The sequence below is a fragment of the Borostomias antarcticus genome (assembly GCF_949987555.1).
Source record: "Borostomias antarcticus genome assembly, chromosome: 34".
NCBI lineage: Eukaryota > Metazoa > Chordata > Actinopteri > Stomiiformes > Stomiidae > Borostomias > Borostomias antarcticus.
In genome coordinates, this window is record NC_140267.1 from 4,879,276 (window position 1) to 4,902,366 (window position 23,091).

At 42.7% G+C, this 23,091-nt stretch overlaps 3 protein-coding genes across 5 annotated transcripts in view; 1 reads left to right on the forward strand and 2 right to left on the reverse strand.

Moving 5' to 3' along the window:
* LOC311327756 (delta-1-pyrroline-5-carboxylate synthase-like) overlaps positions 1 to 2,340 on the reverse strand; it is a 9,116-nt gene extending 6,776 nt beyond the window's left edge. Inside the window, exons 1-6 of one of the 3 annotated variants that reach the window (XM_084460851.1) lie at positions 2,258 to 2,340; positions 1,743 to 1,861; positions 1,143 to 1,294; positions 680 to 829; positions 471 to 575; positions 143 to 295 (exon numbers count right to left, since the gene is read on the reverse strand). In XM_084460851.1, the coding sequence (XP_084316977.1) occupies positions 143 to 295; positions 471 to 575; positions 680 to 829; positions 1,143 to 1,294; positions 1,743 to 1,842 (660 nt within the window). In that variant the 5' untranslated portion in view covers positions 1,843 to 1,861; positions 2,258 to 2,340. Of the gene's footprint in view, positions 1 to 136; positions 296 to 470; positions 576 to 679; positions 830 to 1,142; positions 1,295 to 1,742; positions 1,862 to 2,257 lie in introns of all 3 variants that reach the window. The other 2 variants (XM_084460849.1, XM_084460850.1) reach the window with 2 other exon arrangements.
* Positions 2,341 to 3,843: 1,503 nt separating this feature from the next.
* LOC311327821 (uncharacterized protein) lies at positions 3,844 to 11,611 on the reverse strand (the record flags this gene model as incomplete). The annotated part of the gene is made up of 7 exons (XM_084460925.1): positions 11,302 to 11,611; positions 10,625 to 10,727; positions 10,047 to 10,233; positions 6,915 to 7,176; positions 6,388 to 6,558; positions 4,978 to 6,060; positions 3,844 to 4,302 (listed from the first exon to the last, which is right to left on the reverse strand). The coding sequence occupies exons 1-7, from the start codon at positions 11,569 to 11,571 to the stop codon at positions 3,844 to 3,846; spliced, it is 2,535 nt and encodes an 844-aa protein (XP_084317051.1). The 5' UTR covers positions 11,572 to 11,611.
* Positions 11,612 to 13,437: 1,826 nt separating this feature from the next.
* LOC311327822 (CD82 antigen) lies at positions 13,438 to 16,698 on the forward strand (the record flags this gene model as incomplete). Its single annotated transcript, XM_084460926.1, has 9 exons — positions 13,438 to 13,536; positions 13,886 to 13,964; positions 14,312 to 14,424; positions 14,702 to 14,776; positions 15,060 to 15,161; positions 15,773 to 15,943; positions 16,072 to 16,155; positions 16,234 to 16,365; positions 16,693 to 16,698. Exons 1-9 carry the CDS (start codon positions 13,471 to 13,473, stop codon positions 16,696 to 16,698), a joined length of 828 nt encoding a protein of 275 aa, XP_084317052.1. The 5' UTR covers positions 13,438 to 13,470.
* Positions 16,699 to 23,091: the final 6,393 nt, after the last annotated feature.

A 23,091-nucleotide genomic window follows, 5' to 3' on the forward strand; every position in this document is an offset into this window, starting at 1 on the left:
ATGTTAAGGAAAAGTAGAAATGTTAGGACGAGACAAAACCTTGTGAAGTTTGTGGGGAAATGGGAACAAACGGTCAGTTCTGCCGCAACCCTGGACCACGATTAGCATTTCCCAGCATGCCCTACACAGTACCCACATTCACCCCCTGTAAGTCGCTGTTTGGCACGGGGGGCGGCACGACGGCGTCGTTGGTGTTGATGATGGGCACGATGTTCATGCGCAGCAGCTCGTGCAGCGTGCTGTTGAGGTTGCGTCGCTTCTGCTCGTCGTGGAAGTCCAGGTTGGTGACCAGGATCTGGGTCAAGACGAGACACCGTTACCCTCACATCTGGATCCCCGGCAATTACATCCCGTGACCCATCAACGTCATTCCTCCTCACGTCCGCCGTGATAACATCTGATTGAAAACTGCTAAGCGTATCAACTATAAACAAGCTGATTGACGTCAGCCATTTTGAAAGCGATCGTACCTGCGCGGTGCACGTGCTGTACTGGGTAAACATGGCTTCATACAAGGCCATCAGGCCACTCTGTCCAGCTGCTGCACAAGCCCTCGCCTCCAGAACGGGGAGAGACTGGAAAAACATAGATAAACAGCAGGTAAGAAAGAGGGCGAAACGCCATACGGGCCGATTTTCTGATGTGATGCTATCTGTCCAAGTAAAGGCACTGGAGTGACCATTTCTTTGAGCTGGTTCTGTCCGGAGTGCAGGGCCTGTCGGACGCTTTGAGAGAGCAGGATCTCGTGCCTCAATCTCTGCCGCCCGAAAGCAACGGCACCACTGGTGACGATCATCATCTCCCGCCCCTGGTTCTGTAGCACAGCCACCTGCGGGGAGAACAACGACGTCCATATGTTAAAGGATATACCGTTAGTGGAAGAAAAACTCCGGCACACTATCTTTCACCTCCGAGCCCAGGCAGATGGCCACAGACTGTTAGCTGAGTTCTCCCACAGAGGTGAAAGATAGTGTGTGAGTTTTTCTTCTACTATATGGGACTGAGTAATTTCCAGGTGTGCGAAAGCCTCTATTAGTTTAAAGGATATACTATAACAGATCGACCATCTGACGAGTCATCATCACATAGCATCTATTTCTACAGTGCATGAAATCTGATCCCAATCCATCGCTCATCCATACCTGCTCCACAATGGAGGCGAGCCGGCCGAGGGCCAGTCCGCACTCATCGCCCCGGGTCACCACCGCGCTGCCCAGCTTCACCACGATGCGCTTGGCCTGCTTCAGCTCGCTGCGGTGGGCAAACGACTTCCCATGCGAACGGGTGAGTGGGACTGCAACGACAGACAAAACGAGTTGCCATAATGTGTCATTATTCGTTTGTCATTACAGTATTGGGGTGTAAAGTCAATCAATCAATCAAAGCTTTATTTATATAGCGCATTTCATACCCAGAGGCAACACAATGCGCTTTACAGAGAACAAGGGAGGTGGGCATACGACCCACTCTCTACATATTCCAGAGGGAAGCAAAAAAACAGTAATCACCCGGGGGCCAGATAAGTGAGCTGTAAAAATTCTTCCCTGACCCCTCTCAACAAGGCGATGGAGCGAGCTCCTGGAGTATGTTTGTCTACCGGCTAAGAACATTTATAGAGCAATAAATAACATTAAATTACATTTTCAGAGTAAGAGAGGCTAAAGACATCACAGGAGAGACATGGCAAACATTGGTGTATGTCTGTGTGTGCATAAATTAAAGTGTCGTGTCGTGTAACTCACACTTGGTCTGCGACACCGCCCTGGTGAAGCGTGGGGACACATTTGCTTGCAGGCTCCTGGGTCGCAGGCGAGAGGAACACAAGGCCAGCCTCTGCAACATGGCACTGACCTGAGAACAGCTGCCAATGACAAACACAACATTTGACATCTAGCTAAGGGAACATGGCACTGACCTGAGAACAGCTGCTAATAACAAACACAACATTTGACATCTAGCTAAGGGAACATGGGACTGACCTGAGAACAGCTGCTAATAACAAACAGAACATTTGACATCTAGCTAAGGGAACAGTATTTTAAAACAGTTTTAGATCACTATTTAGCTTCCAGTGGGAGTAGAAAGCTCTCTGGCTGGAAAACATTTGATTTTAGTATTAAAACAAGCAGACCACATGTAGCAATTAGCAAGCTACACTGGAAATGGACTCTTTAGACTGAATATTAATGTTTTTAATCATAGCTAGCTAGTAGGTCGTGCTAATGCTAATAGCTGATTAAAATAGCAGTAGTCTTACCAGGCTATCAAATCTCCCCACTGCGTGCTAGATAGCTGCGTGCTAATAGCTAGTAGCTAGACTGTAAGCCACGTCGTCGTGACCCGGATGTAGCTAGCCACATCCACAAATACACCACTCGTTATACATCCCGGCGTAGCGCGGCTGGGCGGGGTTTCTCTTCTTGAAAGTGTTCTTCAGTGTATGTTGTGATTTTTATTTATTATTCTTCAAAGTCGGGTGGGTTCTGTTAATACACCAATGGTCTTGAGTTGTGTGCAAGAAAATTGTTAAAACTCTGCTACGCCGGGTCAAATATGTGCTGTGAAGTGACGGTAAACGAGTTTACCTTACTTTAGATGGAACATGAGACTACGCATGCGTGCAGTACTGTACTGTGTGATCTGTTTTACTTCAGATATAAATACCCTCCATATAATCTATAATAAAACACAAACATAATAGATATGTATTGTTATATGTATAGTTATTGATCACAGAGGGGGAATTGTTGAATTATTTAGTGCACAAAATACTTTGTATAGCTTTGTATTGTAAAAACACAGACCAGTTATGTAGCCTACAACATTCCAGTTTTGATAAATTAGGCTTTTGCTATCATCCTGTCCAAAAGAGCCATGTCCACACACTACAACTGTGTTTCTACCCTGTCAACCTCCTCTACCCCACCCTGCAGTTCATCAGTGAGGCCTCGTACTCTTCAGGACAAGCAGGCCACTGACCTCAATTGAACCCAATCTTCACTGTTACCTCTCGATGTGTTGTCCAACTCGGTCCAGAAGATCTTCGTGTTTCTGGGACCTGCCATCTTTCATTTCCTTTCCATCAACCGTCTCCGCTTGGCCCTGTTATGGGCTTATAGACTAATATATTATATTATATATTATTGTAATATGTTATAATAAACAGTGTTTTAATTTTACAGCTGACGACTCCCGTTTCATGGTCGCCAAAATATTACAGATAGGTACTACTACTTTATTTATCCCCAAGAGGAAATAGTTGACTTACTGGCTGGCGCACAAAATACTTCCAAAAAGTTTATTCCAGAGTTTTGTATAAACACTAAAACCACAATTATGTACAACATCCCAGTTATTATGAACAATAAAGCACTATTGTTCACTCATCCCGTCCAAAAGAGCCAGGCTGCGTTCCGAATCGCATACTACCCTACTATATAGTATGCCAAAACAGGATGTAGTATGTCCCAATACATAGTATGCCACATGCAGTATGGCAAAAATACCAGGATGTCCTACTACATCCGGTCGTATTTTGCAGTATGCAAGCCAGCAGGCTTTTCTGGCTATTCTGACCCACAATCCCGTGCGCAGCGGAAATGTGCGTCACGTGTGAGTCGTGACAGCTGTAGACGAATGTTGCGTTATTGACAGCGACGGATGTGGGCAAATTTCAAGGCGCGATGTTATGACAAGGTAGTATGTCCCCAATTGGATGCCTACTGCTTGCAAAGTACGTACTTTCTAAGGGCAGCTGTAGTAGGTACTGGTAGTAAGTAGTAGAAGTATGCGATTCGGAACAGCAGCCCCACTCTGCACTTCCAACTAGGTTTCTACTGGTTTCTACTCGTGTCTACCTCCTCGACCTCGACCCCGCCCTCTTCCTCTCCTTTTACTTGCAATTCTCTCCTCCTGTGGATCAAAGTCAGAGTCGTGGTTGTTCAGAATCCCTTGTGAGCCGTGCTGCTGCTCTTCAGGACAAGCAGGCAGCCACTGGTCTCCCTCAACCCCCCCTCCACCGTCCCCCCTCGGCGTGATGTCCAACTCGGTCCAGAACGTCAGTTTCTGGGAGCTGCCATCTTTCATCTCCGTCTCCTGCTTGGCCCCGTCATCGGCTGCTGGGCCGAGGCCCCCGGGGGGGTCATGGCTCGCCCCCTTGTGGTAGCGACTGGTGTGGTTCTTCAGGCTGACGTTGTGGTTGAAGCTCTTTGGGCAGAGCCGGCACTGGAAGGGCTTCTCTCCGGTGTGAACGCGCAGGTGAGACTTCAGCTGGGAGGCTTGAGCAAACATCCGGTCACACACCTGCAGGGAGCGGGAACAAGGAGCTGGTGAATACGGTGAATTACACTTGAAACGCTGCTCAGAGAGCGAGCGCACCACCCATGAACGCATTTCCTGGCTCTGTGCGCGCGCACTTGCATGCAAGCAGCAGGACTGGCCCAAGTAATTAGACTATTCCACTATTCGTTCAGTAGGTTGGTGTTCTGAGCTCAATTCAGTATTCGGTAGGGCTGGGTTTAAAAAATCGATTTATCGATTCTGAATCGATTCTGAATCATTTGATGATTTGATTCACGAATCCCAAAATCGATCTTTTATTTAATGAATAAATTAAGGAATGAATAGTTCATTCATTCATTCAATGATTCATTCATTCATTTTTGGAAATCAGTATCGATACCCAGCCCTAGTATTGATGTGTTGCATAACTTGGCAGTCATGTAATTAAGGTTACAGCTAAAAAAAAAAACAGGTTTTAGTAACACTAACCGAATCGATATTGAATCGAATCGAATCGTGATAATCGATTCTGAACCTTGTGAATCAGAATCGAATCGATTCTTGAAATTCGACTCGATACCCAGCTCTAGTATTCGGAGCTGCATTTTTGTTTGGTTTTTGCAATAGTTGAATAAGTTGATACTAATTGAATAGTATCCCAAACTACAATAGTCTCAGTATCGGGGCCGAGCTCACCTCGCACTTGAAGGGCTTGTTAGCGCTGTGGGACATCTCATGCCTATGCAGCACAAAGAGGTCCGAGAAGTCTTTTTGACACGTCTGACATCTAAAGCTCTTCGGGTGCTCTTTGAGATGCCGACTCCGTGTCGACCTGTCCCAAAACCGCCGCGGGCATTTGGGACACTCGTAGGGCTCGTCCCCCGTGTGGCTCATCTCGTGCGTCAGTCTGTCCGTCCGCGTTTTGAACGGCTTGAGGCAAAACACGCAGGGTTGCGAGCGACTTCTGCAGTGGCCGTTTCGGTGGACGCTGAGACTCAGGTCGGTCAGGAAGAAAACGCCACAGTCGGGGCATTGGAACTTCTTCTTGGGATCGCACTTGTGAGACAGGGTTCTGTAAAGACGTCCGCAGTCTGGACAGAGCGTCTCTGAGCGCTTCTGCTCCCTTTTCATGATGGACATCCTGCTATACGTCCTCCTGCACAGAGGGCTGTCAGAAGCACCCCTTAGCCTCTTCCTAACCTTTGACCCTTCATCCATTCCCTGCTCCCACTCCTCCTCATCATCATCATCATCGTCTTCATCATCCATTTCCCACTCATCTTCCTCCTCTTGAGTTTCGGATTCTTCCGTGTCCTCTGCTTCCTCCTCTTTTATTATATGTTTGTCCTCCATACCTCCTTCCCCCTTCTCCTCTCCTTCTCCTTCTTCCTCTTCCTCCTCCCCTCCATCGTTGTCCTCCTGGCTCCTCTGTGAATCGGAGTCTACGGTCAGCTCCACCTCTGCTAGCAGATCGGATCTGTCCTCGTCCTCCGGGGCGTTGTCTCTCTTCTCCTCTTTGGGCAGCTGACTGGTCTCCCCGTTGCGTCCCCCGTCAGTCTGACTACCCTTCGTCCTCATCATCACCATCATCTCCACCTCTGCTAGCAGATCCGATCTCTCCTCGTCCTCCGGGGCGTTGTCTCTCTTCTCCTCTTTGGGCAGCTGACTGGTCTCCCCGTTGCGTCCCCCGTCAGTCTGACTACCCTTCGTCCTCATCATCACCATCATCTCCTGGTCCCCCTCGCTCCCCTCGCCGGGCGGGGCCACAGACTCCGCCTCCTGGGCAGGGAACATGGAACATGCGTAACTGTCCACACATTGGGGATCGTTTAATATGCCAAAGCCTGGGGCAACTGAGTATGTCTCCACTGCTACTATAACAAAGGTACAGATTATTACCAAATATCGGATTATTCCTAATTAGCGGATTATTGTGGTCATGTAAACGTGATCAATAACAGGATGTTACTTTATGTAAACGTGATCAATAACAGGATGTTACTTTATGTAAACGTGATCAATAACAGGATGTGTACTTTATGTAAACGTGATCAATAACAGGATGTTACTTTATGTAAACGTGATCAATAACAGGATGTTTCTCACCGCCAGCTCTGCAGGAATGACCATCTTCACATCTTCATCAGTCGAGAGGCTCTCTTCCCCGCTGGAGGCGGAGTCAGTGTTACTATCAAACCACTTCCTGATTATCAGAGAAGCCGTTAGCTCCTGCTTCCCCTCGGTGACCTCACACAGATCCACAGACTGCTCCTCCTCCTAAGGACACAACACATGACATGTTTTAATGGCCGTGTATCGCATTTAGAAAACACTTTAAACGGCCATAGCCACGTTTCTCCTCATCCACAAGAGTAAACAGGAAGCCCACTAAACATAACCTGGCCTTATAACATTACATTACATTAGTCATTTAGCAGATGCTTTTATCCAAAGCGACTAACAATAATATACCTTATAACACATCATACATTAAAGCTGCTGCAATGGTACACACATCTTTTTTTACACCTCATTGAAATATAAAGTGGATTGAAAATCCATTCAGAGATGAGTCATGAGCAACACAATAAAAAGATGGCGAGGTTATTGAGTATGACGCTAAGAGGAAACACCTTGAAAGGCTGGCTGGTCCATGTGGTCAGCTGATTGCACATCTGGCAGTGTTGGACGACTGTGAAGTGTCTCTTGTCCCCTTGCTTCCTGACCACACACTGACCACTGCACTGTCCACACCGTCGGAACAGCCGCAGCAGACAGGCAATGTTCACACACACATCATGTGGAGCGAGGTCGGGAATGTCTTTGTTGATGAGCTGGGGACGGCTACGAGACGTTTGATTGGCTGGATCAGGAGTCTGGGGGGAGGCGGCCCACCTGAAATAAAAACAAACAAATGAAGCGCATATAGATTAAAGCTGCAATAATTTTTTCACATTTTGTCAAAACGAATTAAAACCACAATCAGATTGTTTCATTGAGCCATAGCGTCCTAATAGCATCCAACTTCAATGACTCACTCCTACCAATTGCAATGTCTTATTCCAATATTTCTGCCTGTGTTGTTAAATCATGGCCATATCTTTGCTCCGACCCCGTGCCTTAAACATAACCCTTAAACATTACCTTACCTTAAATATTGCCTTAAATATTACAGGCGCAGCTTCAAAAATTAGAATATTGTGAAAAAGTTCAATTTTTTTTTTTACTCATTTCAGAAAGTGAAACTCACATTATATTGATTCATTGCACAAAGTGAAATAGGTCAAGTCTTTATTTCTTGTCGTTTTGATGATTATGGCTTACAGGTAATGAAAATCTGACCTTCCGGCCGATCCATTCTAGCATCCTGCTCAGCCAATCAGTTCTGGCCAAAGACTATGCTAGCTGGGTAATGATAGCTAGTATCCATCTAGCTAACGTATCAGAATCAGAATCAATTACAGCTTTCAAAATAGTTTGTTTTACTATCGTTTGGCCTACTTGTGTGCATGACTCAATCAAAATGTATTAGAATTTAGCTATAAATCTAAGATAACGTTAGTCTAGGATAATTTAGCATGCAAGACTTACAAGTCCAAGAGGAAAAAGGCAACATCAGTATCCAGTTTAAATCCCCTAGCCTCTTTGAGTAACCTCCACCTTCGCAACGCAAATCCAATATTAACTCTGGTCTTCCCTCTGTTTTTATCCGCCTGTCTTTGTGCCTCAGTCCTTCTTTTCCCTTTTCCCAGTCCAATTAAAACTCTCTTCGCCCCAGAAGGACCGGTGTCCGCCATGTTTGTTGAGATGCTTCTTCCATACGCGGCCGCTCTTGTTCCAAAGAGTATGGAATGCTCAGAGGGGACAGTTAGGTGCATTTTCGACACCCGCCTGAAGAGGGTGCTCATGAGGCGTTTCAGCCATTATGGACTGTCCTTTTTCATGTGACATACTGCGTATGTTTTACTATGTGTTCTTTGTGTGTTATTGTTGTTTGACTTGTACAGCACTTTGGTCAACTTTGTTGTTTTTAAATGTGCTCTATAAATAAAATGGTATGGTCATCTGCGGCCGAATTAATCTAGTCAGGTCGACATGTCATGCGTACTCTTTGGTTGTACGTCGCCACTATAGCTGAATCCCAATCTGAGTGCGCAAAGTTTACAGTTAACCATTGTAAATTAGCAGTTATAGCTCAGAGACTTGATTCGTGTTGACATGGTTTTTATCTGACCTGTACACAGAATGGCATCACATCACAGCCATATAGGCCTACAGGTGGACAAGACGGTCCCAGGCGACACCGTTTGTCTGGGACCATCTTGTCCATCTCTATAGGCTAACTGTGGTGTGATGCCTTTCTTTGTACAGGACAGATGTCAACCTGAAGCAAGTCAGAGCAATTCCTGCTACTGTACAGTGGTTACACTAACCATGACAATAACTAGCTAATTAGTGTACTAGTTTCACAGCTGGGTGTATAGGTAGTAAGATTATAGAAAAGTATAGTCATTGTGAAGAGTGTAACATCTTGACCACAGATGTCGCTGGTGATCCACGGTACACATTTCTGAGTTACACTGATCTCAACCCAGGAGAAAAGGGCCTTAAAGTACCCAGCCTGGCACAGGGTGATCTAATCACAGCCCTGGAAGATAACTTTAGAAAAAACCTCACCTCAATTATACACAGACATGGCTTGGGGGGGGGGGGGGGTATTTACTATTATTCAACTTCATTTGTAAATGCTTGATTCTGATTGGCTGGGAGGGATACATTATTACTGTATATCCCGCCCGGGGTTTAAGCACAGCTGTAGATTAATGCGCCGACCCGGAAGTAATCAAGAGATCAGACGCAGCCTGATGCGGTTGCTATAGAAACCACTGTAGGAAACCACTGTTAGCGTCGCAAGTCACGCAATGCATTGAATGGCTGCTTGGGGTTACGAGGGGCAAAGATGAGCCTAAAGGTCTCATGGTGAGGGATGAAAAACTGACTATTGATTTGACGTTAAAAGAAAACATCCAAAGAGATGTAGGCTGATTCAGACAGGCAGTAGATGCGTTGCTATGGTCATTGAGGTGTGCCATAGCAACGCAAAATGGACTCTGCAACTCAACTTATAACCTAGACTTTTTAAAGCAAATATATTTGAAATAGGCGATAATATAATAATAATATTAGATAATATTATAGGCAATAATATTGCAAATATTATTAAAAATATGCAACAGCTACCTGTCTAGAAGGAATGATGCCATGTCTGTGTGTGTGTGGATCTTCAATTTCTCTTTCAGTTCCTTCCATCTGTCATAAGCGGCTCCAATGACTATTCTTGTTTTCTGTAGAGTCTTATCATATTCCTTCTTCACTTGTAAACCCTCGGCAGATCTTTTTTTCTTTGTACCAATCGCTTGGGATTCAGCCATGGCTGCAAACAAAGTGTTTGTTGTCTTCCTGACATGCAAAACGCGTCACTTCCTTTTCCGCCCACAAGATTTCCCCGTCAGTTTCTTCTTCTGTGGGAGTTGGCATCCTAAAAGTTGCATTACCGCCATCTACTGGAGCTAAAAACCTCTACGGGATCTGGTCACTCAGACTTGTATATGTGTATGTACTGCTATATATTATATACTATATTATATACTATAATATTTGGGCTTTTTTTTATCACGTTGGGCGGATTTTGAGCACTCATTGGGCTGGAAAACACACCAATCTGGCAACCCTGTTCCTGGCCGAGCAGTTAAAGATGCACCTACCTTTGATGGTCCTGTGTGACATCGGGCACATAGGTTGAACCCCGAGGTTCCCTTGGACAAAAGGATTCATCCTGGCTGGACTCCAACGCACTGTAGTCCACGCGTGGCCTTTTGCGTGGGGTCGACGCGTCATCATCCATGGAGCAGCCCACAGACACCGAGCGCCCAAGAGGTCTCACTTGAATCGCTTAACGTACAAGCACACAAATAAAAGATGCACACTTGTAGACAATACAACACGTTCAATTGTGTTTAGTGAATTTTCTTTAAGCTTGCACTGGACTTCGCACTGAGCAAAGACAGGTCTAAAAGACGTCTTTTAGATGTCTTTTCTGTCTTTTTTGGACGTCCAAAGACATCCAATTAGGAGCCAGAATGATTTTTTTTTTTTTACGTTCAGATATTGAACCCATTTTGCACTTAGAGGTCTTAGAGGGGTCCAAGCCAGACGTTTGAATATTGAGGGGTCCAGCAGACGTACAAACGGGGTTCTGGACCGACGGACGTTATAAAGACATGATCTGAACGTCTCCCTGACGTTGTGTGTTTGCTGGGTTGAGTAGGCTGACGTTAATTACCTTTACTCCGTCTAGTCGGTGGCTTGGACCACTCTCTGGGAACTTGGGTGTAAACTGCCTCCATACACGGGGTGTATTGGCAGCACACATCTCGGGTCAGGGGCTGATGGATAATGAGAATTAATGGAAAGTTAGTGCTAAAGTGTTATAACAAACACGAAGCATAACATAGGACCCGGGGAACATAGAACCCTTTTTGGGGGGGAAATAGGACCCGGGGAACATAGAACCTTTTTTGGGGGGGAACATAGGACCCGGGGAACATAGAACCCTTTTTGGGGGGGAAATAGGACCCGGGGAACATAGAACCTTTTTTGGGGGGGAACATAGGACCCGGGGAACATAGAACCCTTTTTTGGGGGGAACATAGGACCCGGGGAACATAGAACCTTTTTTGAGGGGGAACATAGGACCCGGGGAACATAGAACCCTTTTTTGGGGGGGGAACATAGGACCCGGGGAACATAGAACCCTTTTTTGGGGGGAACATAGGACCCGGGGAACATAGAACCCTTTTTTGGGGGGGAACATAGGAATGACCCCAAAGTGGGCTAGCTAACGTTACCAATATGACAAGTCAGTAGTAAAAACTATCTGGACTGATTACGTTTTGGTAAAACTATTAGCACAATATTGAGCTATAGTTTGTTAATTATCATATGTGTAAGGTTACTTACTTTCAAAGTAGGTGATCCCCCGACGGTGTAAACGGACGGGACGGCCGTGTCTGTCAGGTGAAGAGCCGTCGCGAACCCCATTGAATGCTCCATGTAGTTGGAGAAGCAGGTCTGGATGAAATGCTTCGCACACACCCGAGAGGCCGTGTTCAGACCTCGCTCATCGAAGTGGAGGAACTCAAGCCATCGAGTCCGTAACTCCGCATTTGCAGGGAAGTGGAAGAGGTTGGCCTGGCCTGGAGGACACCCCAACACGCACCTCACCTTCATGATGGTGAAGTCTCTCACTTCCTCTAACTCTCTCCCTCGATCTGTCTCTCTGTCCCCCTTTCTCTCGATCTGTCTCTCTATCCCCCTTTCTCTCGATCTGTCTCTCTATCCCCCTTTCTCTCGATCTATCTCTCTATCCCCCTTTCTCTCGATCTATCTCTCTATCCCCCTTTCTCTCAATCTGTCTCTCTATCCCCCTTTCTCTCTGTCTATCTCTCTATCCCCCTTTCTCTCGATCTGTCTCTCTATCCCCCTTTCTCTCGATCTGTCTCTCTATCCCCCTTTCTCTCGATCTGTCTCTCTATCCCCCTTTCTCTCTCTCTATCTCTCTATCCCCCTTTCTCTCTGTCCGTCTCTCTATCCCCCTTTCTCTCGATCTATCTCTCTATCCCCCTTTCTCTCGATCTGTCTCTCTATCCCCCTTTCTCTCTGTCTATCTCTCCCTCGATCTGTCTCTCTATCCCCCTTTCTCTCTGTCTATCTCTCTGTCTATCTCTCTGTCTATCTCTCTGTCTAACTCACTATCTTGCTGTCTCACTAGTCAACTATCTCATAACGAATGTTTATTTGTAATCACTTGTCAGTGTTTTATATTATTTATTTTTTACTAACACTGTTACTCGTGCCTCCTAACTATGCATGTTGTTTGTGTGTCAAAGCTTCTCTTGTTTTTATTATTCTTATGGACACTGATGGATGTCAACACACGAGAAAACAGTCATCTGAAAGGTGAAAGGAGGGTGACTTGCCGTTTTTGTGAACGAGAGGTATTGTCATCGTGGTCACATTACGGTCAAAAGAAAATAATTGATGTCCAGACATTGAATTGATAACTTTGGGTCCGTATTATATTCCAAGAGAGTATTCACATGGTTGTTTACATCAGACCCGTCTGCTAATGCGGAAGCTGCGTGTGACGTCATACACACGGCTATCGCGAGACTGCAGGTTTGTCAACCCCAATGCATTCATTTCTATATCTGGTGATTTTAATCATGCACCCCTGGCCTCAACCCCTCCCAATAATATTTATTAATATTAGTCTATTATTAGTTGTTATTGTTCTCCTCTAGCCCAACTCCCCTTTCCCCTCAAGTGGCTGCTGTCACTACTCAGGCTGCCATTTGTAATCTGTTCTTAATTGACTTGCCTGTTCAAATAAAGGTTAAATTAAAAAAATGTATATATTATTATATGTTAACCTTATTCTAATATTATAACTCTAACCCTGATTGAACAGTGGTAGAAATCACATGGACAATGCATTCCAACAGAGCTCAAATGTTAATGGACACTGATTTTTTTTTCTAGCAATCAAAGTGTAATTCCTCGAGTGAAATTTGTTGTCTGTTGTCTGGAAACCAACTACAACCCCTACTATCATAATTACATTTCCACTACATTACATTAACAGTGACTCACTTTTAATCCTACACGTGGATTGTGGGGAGGGTCAGTTAAACTATGCTCATTAGATTTCTTTTCTTTTGACTGTAGGTTTCTACAGGTACCCCGGTGGGTGAAAGATAATTGTCAGCCACATTTAATACATTTCACATAAATAGTAGGATTTAAAGTATAGAAATATCTCAAAGTGTCTGAAATGTGTGATGTGTAGCAAGACATTGTTGTATGTTGTCAAGCAGTTAGGGAAAGGGTTAATGATTGAATACAATAAGGAAGTGGACTCTGTTACTAGGTCCTGATAACTTCCTGGCAAGGGAGAGGCAGATACCCACTCACACTGAGCACACTGATATAGCCTATACTACAGTGATATAGTCTATACTAAGAACACAAGAGCAGGAAAATAACTCCAATAATCTGTGTCTGAGTGTGCTAAGACACTGTTTTGTTTCATTACAAAGCTTTAACTACAGAGCACAAACCTGGAGTACAATGAAGGTGGGAGATAAAATTCAAATTCTGAAATTCTTCTCAGGAATCTTCAACTCTGTTTTTCTGGTAAGATGAGATAACTGCACTATCACAGTCTAGTTACATTCACATTTAGTCCACATACTCAGTTTACGAAAAGCATGCTCTGTAAATGTACCTGGCCGGGTTTCCCGAATGAGTTAAGAAGCACTTAAAGGAGTAGTAAAGGGAAAATGCATGTTTATCCCTGTTTTAAGGTTACTTATGATCATATACAATGGTTCAGATCAAAACGTTGACAAAACTGTGTCAACTGGGTTCCTTAAGAAGGACAACAGCATAGAAAACTATCAAGTAAAAAATCATATAAGAGTGATTATGCTTGTGAGCTCACGCTGTACAACAGTTGAAGCCTTCCTATCAAACCTCTTCTCAGATCCTGGGAGTGAGTATCTTTGGCTGTGCAGTATGGATCTTGTTTGACACTGGGAGTTTTGTGGCTGTTCTTAGCTCTGGTAAGTGTATGTGTATTGCACCTTTATATGGAAATTAAGTTGGACTCTTCAAAGAAATTGGTAAATGTTTCTAATTATTATTATTATTATTATTATTATTATTATTATTATGAAACCCTCACTTATTGTTCTTTTAGCAAAAAATGACAGAATCATTTAAATATGAAACTATTTGGAACTACTTCACAACATCACATTCCATTTCTTTAGCACAGCCTCTTGGTCCCTAGCCCTAACCGTCACTTACTTGTGTGTGTGTGATTGTTTGTGTGTGTGTGTGTGTGTGTGTGTGTGTGTGTGTGTGTGTGTGTGTGTGTGTGTGTGTGTGTGTGTGTGTGTGTGTGTAGTGGAGGTGAAGACCATTGCTGGGGGTCTCTTTGTCATTGGGCTGGTGGTAGTTGGTGTGACTGTACTGGGCTGTGCAGGTGGTCACCTGGAGAACAGGTGCCTGTTAGTAATGGTGAGTGTTACATCATCACCTCCATCACCACTACTACTACCTCCACCACTACTACTGCCTCCATCACTACTACTACCTCCACCACTACTACTGCCTCCATCACTACTACTACCTCCACCACTACTACTACTACTACTACCTCCTCCACTACTACTACCTCCACCACCTCCACCACCACCACCATACAATGATGACTATTCAAGACCTTGTCATCCTAATAATACTGAATGTATTTCCACACATGAACCTTTGGGTAACGGTGTTGTTTCCTCCTCAGTACATGAGCTTCCTCATCCCCATCGTGCTTGGACAAGTTTTCATAACATTCATCTTGCTGCTCAACCATGGGAAGGTGAGAGGTCGGCCTGTGATCAGAGGCATGCAGGCAGATGGACACACAGACTAGGAGTGGAGCAAGAAAATACACCTGTGTTGTTACCTGGTGATCAAAGAGGTTAGGGTAGGGACACTGAGTGCTGCTTCTACCTCACAGTCAAATTGTATTCCCAGTTCCACTTTTGGAAGAAAAAAAGCTAATTTGTTTCGTTCAAACACAATAAGTTTTGGAAAATGTTAGATGGGCAAATAAATACAGTACACAAGTTGTTTCTTTCTGACAGATTTGTTTTTCTCAGATTAGCGACGCACTGGATACAAAAGTGGACGATATCATCCGTGACTATGGAGACAACAGCCTGGATCTAAAATGGAAACTTCTGGATAATGTGCAACACTATGTAAGTATGACAGTAAAAGGACTAAAGCCCCAAACTAACCCCACAGTCGGCCGAGTGCTCCTCACCGCTTGTTGGCAGGAGTCAGCCAGACCTGACGAAGTCATTATCATAAAGACTCAGCATTCACGTTGCCCCATGGGAGTTATCACTCCATTTGCACAGCTTGCGATGAATATGCATGAGAGTAACGCGAGGAGAACCAGCCAGCAGCTGCTTTGAGGGACAAACTCTGCAACAACTGGGTTTAGGTTTAGTAGATAGTTTAATGTTTGTTGGTTAGTTATAGTATAAGGTAGCCTGGCTTCGCTAGACACAATTCTCAGCTCATATACAGTGAGTATAGTATATATTGTAGTAGTAACAGGGTGTGAGTATAGTATATCTTGTAGCAGTACTGGGGTGTGAGTATAGTATATATTGTAGCAGTAACGGGTGTGAGTATAGTATATCTTGTAGCAGTAATGGGGTGTGAGTATAGTATATTGTAGCAGTACTGGGGTGTGAGTATAGTATATCTTGTAGCAGTAACAGGGTCTGAGTATAGTATATCTTGTAGCAGTAATGGGGTATAAATATAAAATGTATCCATGTCGTGGTTTCTGTGTTTAAAGGGGCAATGCTGTGGTAAACAGGAGCCTTCTGATTGGAGGAATAACTCTTTCATATCGAGTTTGGTCAATCGGTCAAAGGTGTTCCCCTGCTCCTGCTTCAACTCCTCCTCCTGTCCCGTCCTCTCCAGCGACGCCCGGCTCTTCGGACTGGGAACACACGTCTACGCTGAGGTATCATTCCAACACACACACTCTCTCTCACACACATTCTTTCTTCTCTCCCTCTGAGAAATCAAATGTTCAGATTCTCAGGGATACAGGTTGATATTGGGTGTAAACGAGCATCTTTGTTGAACCAGGGCTGTGAGGAGAAGATCCACGTCTGGTTCAGGGAAAACGTTCTGACAATACTGGGCATGGACCTCAGCTTGCTACTCATCCAGGTACGCACCTTCACCCAATCAACGGTCTCCTGGGATTAGTGCATTTCTAGCTTCATTGTGGATCTATTCTTCCCATAGGTGTTGCAGTTTGTGGTGGCGGTGTATCTCTTCCAGAATGTTGGTAAGAAAGACAGAAAAATACATGTTAGTCAGCTAATCAACTCAGAGGAAGTCCCAGAAGCAACCAACGACTACCCAGAGACTAACCTTGTCCACCCCACGACAAACCATGGATACACTCCAAATCATATCCAACCAATGCAGAACTACGCCCAAAACCAATTCATGTTACAGGGTTGAGTCATCTAGTAAACTCTTCCTGAAAGATCTGGGGGTTCAATTTCTAAATGATATGGTACGTTGTAATCTACCCAACGCAAAGCTAAGGTATATTGACTTTGTCATTTGTATATTTGTAAACTACCAGAAAATACTGATAGATGAGTGATAGAAACAGAGAATTATAACACTTATGTACAAAAGGCTCCTTTAGTCCCCTGTAGGACACTCTCTGAGATTGTGTATTTGCTCTTGTAGAAATAAACTACCTTTATTGATTGCCTGTGCTGTTTCTTCATTACTGAATTTGATTGTATTGACAAAGTGGTCCAGTTAACGACTAAATACACCTATTTTATGTCCTTAGGTAAAACCGTGTGTCATGACACTCGTCCGATTGAGAGATATGATGAGGATTTGTATGTTATTCTTTTTCTCCACTAGAGGGCGCTATAGGCTTTAATTTCTACAGTACTCACTAGTAGGCTACGATGCACTATAGTTTGACTGATCGACAAATGCAATTATTGTTAGTCGCTTTGGATAAAAGCGTCTGCTAAATGACTGTAATGTAATGTAATGTAATGATAGAAACAGAGAATTATAACACTTATGTACAAAAGGCTCCTTTAGTCCCCTGTAGGACACTCTCTGAGATTGTGTATTTGTGTATTTGAAATAAATGATAAATATTGATTGCCTGTGCTGTTTCTTCATTACTGAATCTGATTGTATTGACAAAGTGGTCCAGTTAACGACTAAATACACCTATTTTATGTCCTTAGGTAAAACCGTGTGTCATGACACTCATCCGATTGAGAGATATGATGAGGATTTGTATGTTATTCTTTTTCTCCACTAGAGGGCGCTATAGGCTTTAATTTCTACAGTACTCACTAGTAGGCTACGATGCACTATAGTTTTGTAACCCTGGATAATTATTGTATTTCATTATTTGGTAGTGTTGTCTATCATTGATTATTTACTACATTTGTATTTTCATTATTTTGTGAGTTTGTATTTTATTATTTTGGATAGAGTTACATCCACACTTATTCCCCTTCGGGATATGTTAGTTCCTACAGTAGAGAGCCCCCTGGGGACTTGAATTGGGGGTACACACCTGTTAGGCGGTGGAGAAGAACGTGTTCTCAGGTCTGAGCGTTTTGGCTATGTTGTAGGACTGCCGTATCTGCCGTATCCATTAATAAAGAACTGGGTGTTTAACCCTAACCCTTTGTAGCCCTGTATAATTCCCTTCAACGCCCCAGGAGACTCGGAGAGTAAGCTACTCGATTTTTAGGGCTACAGATACGGCAGATACGGCAGTCCTACAACATAGCCAAAACGCTCAGACCTGAGAACACGTTCTTCTCCACCGCCTAACAGGTGTGTACCCCCAATTCAAGTCCCCAGGGGGCTCTCTACTGTAGGAACTAACATATCCCGAAGGGGAATAAGTGTGGATGTAACTCTATCCAAAATAATAAAATACAAACTCACAAAATAATGAAAATACAAATGTAGTAAATAATCAATGATAGACAACACTACCAAATAATGAAATACAATAATTATCCAGGGTTACAGTTTGACTGATCGACAAATGCAATTATTGTTAGTCGCTTTGGATAAAAGCGTCTGCTAAATGACTGTAATGTAATGTAATGATAGAAACAGAGAATTATAACACTTATGTACAAAAGGCTCCTTTAGTCCCCTGTAGGACACTCTCTGAGATTGTGTATTTGTGTATTTGAAATAAATGATAAATATTGATTGCCTGTGCTGTTTCTTCATGACACTCGTCCGATTGAGAGATATGATGAGGATTTGTATGTTATTCTTATTCTCCACTAGAGGGCGCCATAGGCTTTAATTTCTACAGTACTCACTAGTAGGCTACGATGCACTATAGTTTGACTGATCGACAAATGCAATTATTGTTAGTCGCTTTGGATAAAAGCGTCTGCTAATTGACTGTAATGTAATGTTATGTAATGATAGAAACAGAGAATTATAACACTTATGTACAAAAGGCTCCTTTAGTCCCCTGTAGGACACTCTCTGAGATTGTGTATTTGCTCTTGTAGAAATAAACTGCCTCTTTTGATTGCCTGTGCTGTTTCTTCATTACTGAATTTGATTGTATTGACAAAGTGGTCCAGTTAACGACTAAATACACCTATTTTATGTCCTTAGGTAAAACCGTGTGTCATGACACTCGTCCGATTGAGAGATATGATGAGGATTTGTATGTTATTCTTTTTCTCCACTAGAGGGCGCTATAGGCTTTAATTTCTACAGTACTCACTAGTAGGCTACGATGCACTATAGTTTGACTGATCGACAAATGCAATTATTGTTAGTCGCTTTGGATAAAAGCGTCTGCTAAATGACTGTAAAAGAATAACATACAACATAGTCCTACAGGGGACTAAAGGAGCCTCTAGTGGAGAAAAAGAATAACATACAAATCCTCATCATATCTCTCAATCGGACGAGTGTCATGAAGAAACAGCACAGGCAATCAATATTTATCATTTATTTCAAATACACAAATACACAATCTCAGAGAGTGTCCTACAGGGGACTAAAGGAGCCTTTTGTACATAAGTGTTATAATTCTCTGTTTCTATCATTACATTACATTACAGTCATTTAGCAGACGCTTTTATCCAAAGCGACTAACAATAATTGCATTTGTCGATCAGTCAAACTGTAACCCTGGATAATTATTGTATTTCATTATTTGGTAGTGTTGTCTATCATTGATTATTTACTACATTTGTATTTTCATTATTTTGTGAGTTTGTATTTTATTATTTTGGATAGAGTTACATCCACACTTATTCCCCTTCGGGATATGTTAGTTCCTACAGTAGAGAGCCCCCTGGGGACTTGAATTGGGGGTACACACCTGTTAGGCGGTGGAGAAGAACGTGTTCTCAGGTCTGAGCGTTTTGGCTATGTTGTAGGACTGCCGTATCTGCCGTATCCATTAATAAAGAACTGGGTGTTTAACCCTAACCCTTTGTAGCCCTGTATAATTCCCTTCAACGCCCCAGGAGACTCGGAGAGTAAGCTACTCGATTTTTAGGGCTACAGATACGGCAGATACGGCAGTCCTACAACATAGCCAAAACGCTCAGACCTGAGAACACGTTCTTCTCCACCGCCTAACAGGTGTGTACCCCCAATTCAAGTCCCCAGGGGGCTCTCTACTGTAGGAACTAACATATCCCGAAGGGGAATAAGTGTGGATGTAACTCTATCCAAAATAATAAAATACAAACTCACAAAATAATGAAAATACAAATGTAGTAAATAATCAATGATAGACAACACTACCAAATAATGAAATACAATAATTATCCAGGGTTACAGTTTGACTGATCGACAAATGCAATTATTGTTAGTCGCTTTGGATAAAAGCGTCTGCTAAATGACTGTAATGTAATGTAATGTAATGATAGAAACAGAGAATTATAACACTTATGTACAAAAGGCTCCTTTAGTCCCCTGTAGGACACTCTCTGAGATTGTGTATTTGTGTATTTGAAATAAATGATAAATATTGATTGCCTGTGCTGTTTCTTCATGACACTCGTCCGATTGAGAGATATGATGAGGATTTGTATGTTATTCTTATTCTCCACTAGAGGGCGCCATAGGCTTTAATTTCTACAGTACTCACTAGTAGGCTACGATGCACTATAGTTTGACTGATCGACAAATGCAATTATTGTTAGTCGCTTTGGATAAAAGCGTCTGCTAATTGACTGTAATGTAATGTAATGTAATGATAGAAACAGAGAATTATAACACTTATGTACAAAAGGCTCCTTAAGTCCCCTGTAGGACACTCTCTGAGATTGTGTATTTGCTCTTGTAGAAATAAACTACCTTTATTGATTGCCTGTGCTGTTTCTTCATTACTGAATTTGATTGTATTGACAAAGTGGTCCAGTTAACGACTAAATACACCTATTTTATGTCCTTAGGTAAAACCGTGTGTCATGACACTCGTCCGATTGAGAGATATGATGAGGATTTGTATGTTATTCTTATTCTCCACTAGAGGGCGCCATAGGCTTTAATTTCTACAGTACTCACTAGTAGGCTACGATGCACTATAGTTTGACTGATCGACAAATGCAATTATTGTTAGTCGCTTTGGATAAAAGCGTCTGCTAAATGACTGTAATGTAATGTAATGTAATGATAGAAACAGAGAATTATAACACTTATGTACAAAAGGCTCCTTTAGTCCCCTGTAGGACACTCTCTGAGATTGTGTATTTGCTCTTGTAGAAATAAACTGCCTCTTTTGATTGCCTGTGCTGTTTCTTCATTACTGAATTTGATTGTATTGACAAAGTGGTCCAGTTAACGACTAAATACACCTATTTTATGTCCTTAGGTAAAACCGTGTGTCATGACACTCGTCCGATTGAGATATGATGAGGATTTGTATGTTATTCTTTTTCTCCACTAGAGGGCGCTATAGGCTTTAATTTCTACAGTACTCACTTGGGAAGACATACAGTAGGCTACGATGCACTGTAGTTTGTTGACATACCAAGATACAGTTATAGTACAATACAATTCCTACAATACAATTCCTTTGTAGATGAACTTAAGAAAAATAAATCAATCAATGTGCCAGTGGGACCAAATGATTAAAGAAGTAGGCTGATAGACCATTATTTTCTACTGTACAGTACACATTTTCACTTTTTGTTTTCATGTTTCAATTCAACCTAGAATTAATTGTTGAAATATAGTGTTTCATTACATGTTCCTTTGTCTTGATTGTAAACCTCCACCATTCAAAACCCTCACAGAGAACTTCCCTCACGAAAAAAACAATATCCACAAAGACACTATCATAAATAAACTCAATAAAGCAAGTAGGTGTGGAGCAACTCTTTTGAGTGGCACATGAGGGGTCAGCCCACTTTAGTGATGTAATAATAATGTATGTAGGCCTGTCCTGACCAGACAGAACGAGATTTGGCCAGCTTAATCCTGAGCTGCAGTGCTCTGGTCCAATCCTCGCATGTGTGTGAATTCCAGTGCATGAGTTAGAGAGAAACTCTGTTCTGTTGACAGGATCTGCAAGCAGTGGACTAAATTATGGCTATGGTCAATGGTCTATTTCCTTATTTCTCTATGATCAAGTTGGCTTGATTTTGTTTTTAAGAGCTGGAACACACACACACACACACACACACACACATTACTTTGGTGTGCCAAATACAGAAACAGTTGCATAGAGTTCACCAGTCCAACAATATGCTTAAAGAAATGGCCCATGCAGCCCAGCACACTCAATAAGAGAAGAATACTTCCTTTCAAGAGGTTGTCTTGCACACTTTAAGACATATTTTATTTTATTATTGAAAACAGCCTAACAGTCAAAGTCTCATGCATGTTTTGTTGACACAGTATGGTTTCATGAATTAGCATTTAACACCCAGGAAATATATATATAAGTTACATGGTATTTAACATGATTGTCCTTCAACATGACCCAAATAAAACAACAAACCATAATAGGTATGAACAAGAAATCTACAAGTAGCCTACATCATGTTGTTTTCAAGGTAGGATCTCCAGGTCACCCACAACCCTGGCTATGCAAGACTATCCACAGCCAAGTAATACGTTAATAACCATATAAGACTGAATCCGAATATATGACATTTCAGATCAAGTTTCCTCTTTTCATCAACAACTGCCACCAAACTGTTAGCCTACATGAAGCTGGGCGACTTCCTGGAGAGTTGGCTGACCTTTTGAACACAGGCCTACGTGTGTGTTGTTTTTTGGGAGGAGGATAGGCTATTCTTGGAATGTGACCTTGGACATCTAGAGTAAAGGATAATCCATTCAAAATCAAAATGAGCATGTTACCTTACAAAATGACTACTTCAGGCTTTAGACCACACTGGTAGTTAAAACTCCAGTTGAAGTTCACATAAAAATAGTTTGATCACATTACACAATATGAGATAGGACCTACTGTCATTGCAGATAGCATATAAACTTGTTTGACCGCTCAAAAACTCACTATTGCAATGACTTAATAACAGTAACTCAGACTCTGGTCATCCAGAGAATATGAATTCTCTGTGCATTGTTGCAGAGAAGTAGCCAGGCTACAACGTCCTTCCAACAGCCTCCCTGGATGACTTTTGTCCACAGACTCAATCCACACTAAATCCTGTATTTTTCCATCAAGTGGCAGGCTGAGTCACGTGGTTTGTAGAATAAAAACCCACTGTCATGTTTGCATCCTCAACCTCGACTCGCAGCCTAACTTGCAAACTCGTGCAATTCGCAAATCTAATACACATATCATCTTTCACATGCTACGGATTCTGATATTAACATTTAATAATTATGCCGTTCACCTCGTATGGGAGAATGTTGTCGTTGTCTTTGCTTTAACCTCGTGCCATTTAACCACTCCCACTCGTGGCTGGTGGAAAATTACCAGCTTCTGTAAGTACAGACAAACGAACTGGGAATATCTGTGGGATCACTTGATATGTGGGGACACATTTCGCAACGCACTAAAATAAATAAAATGTCATCATTGCATTTGAATATGTTAATGATTTATTCATGAAAAGCACCTCTTATTGTAAC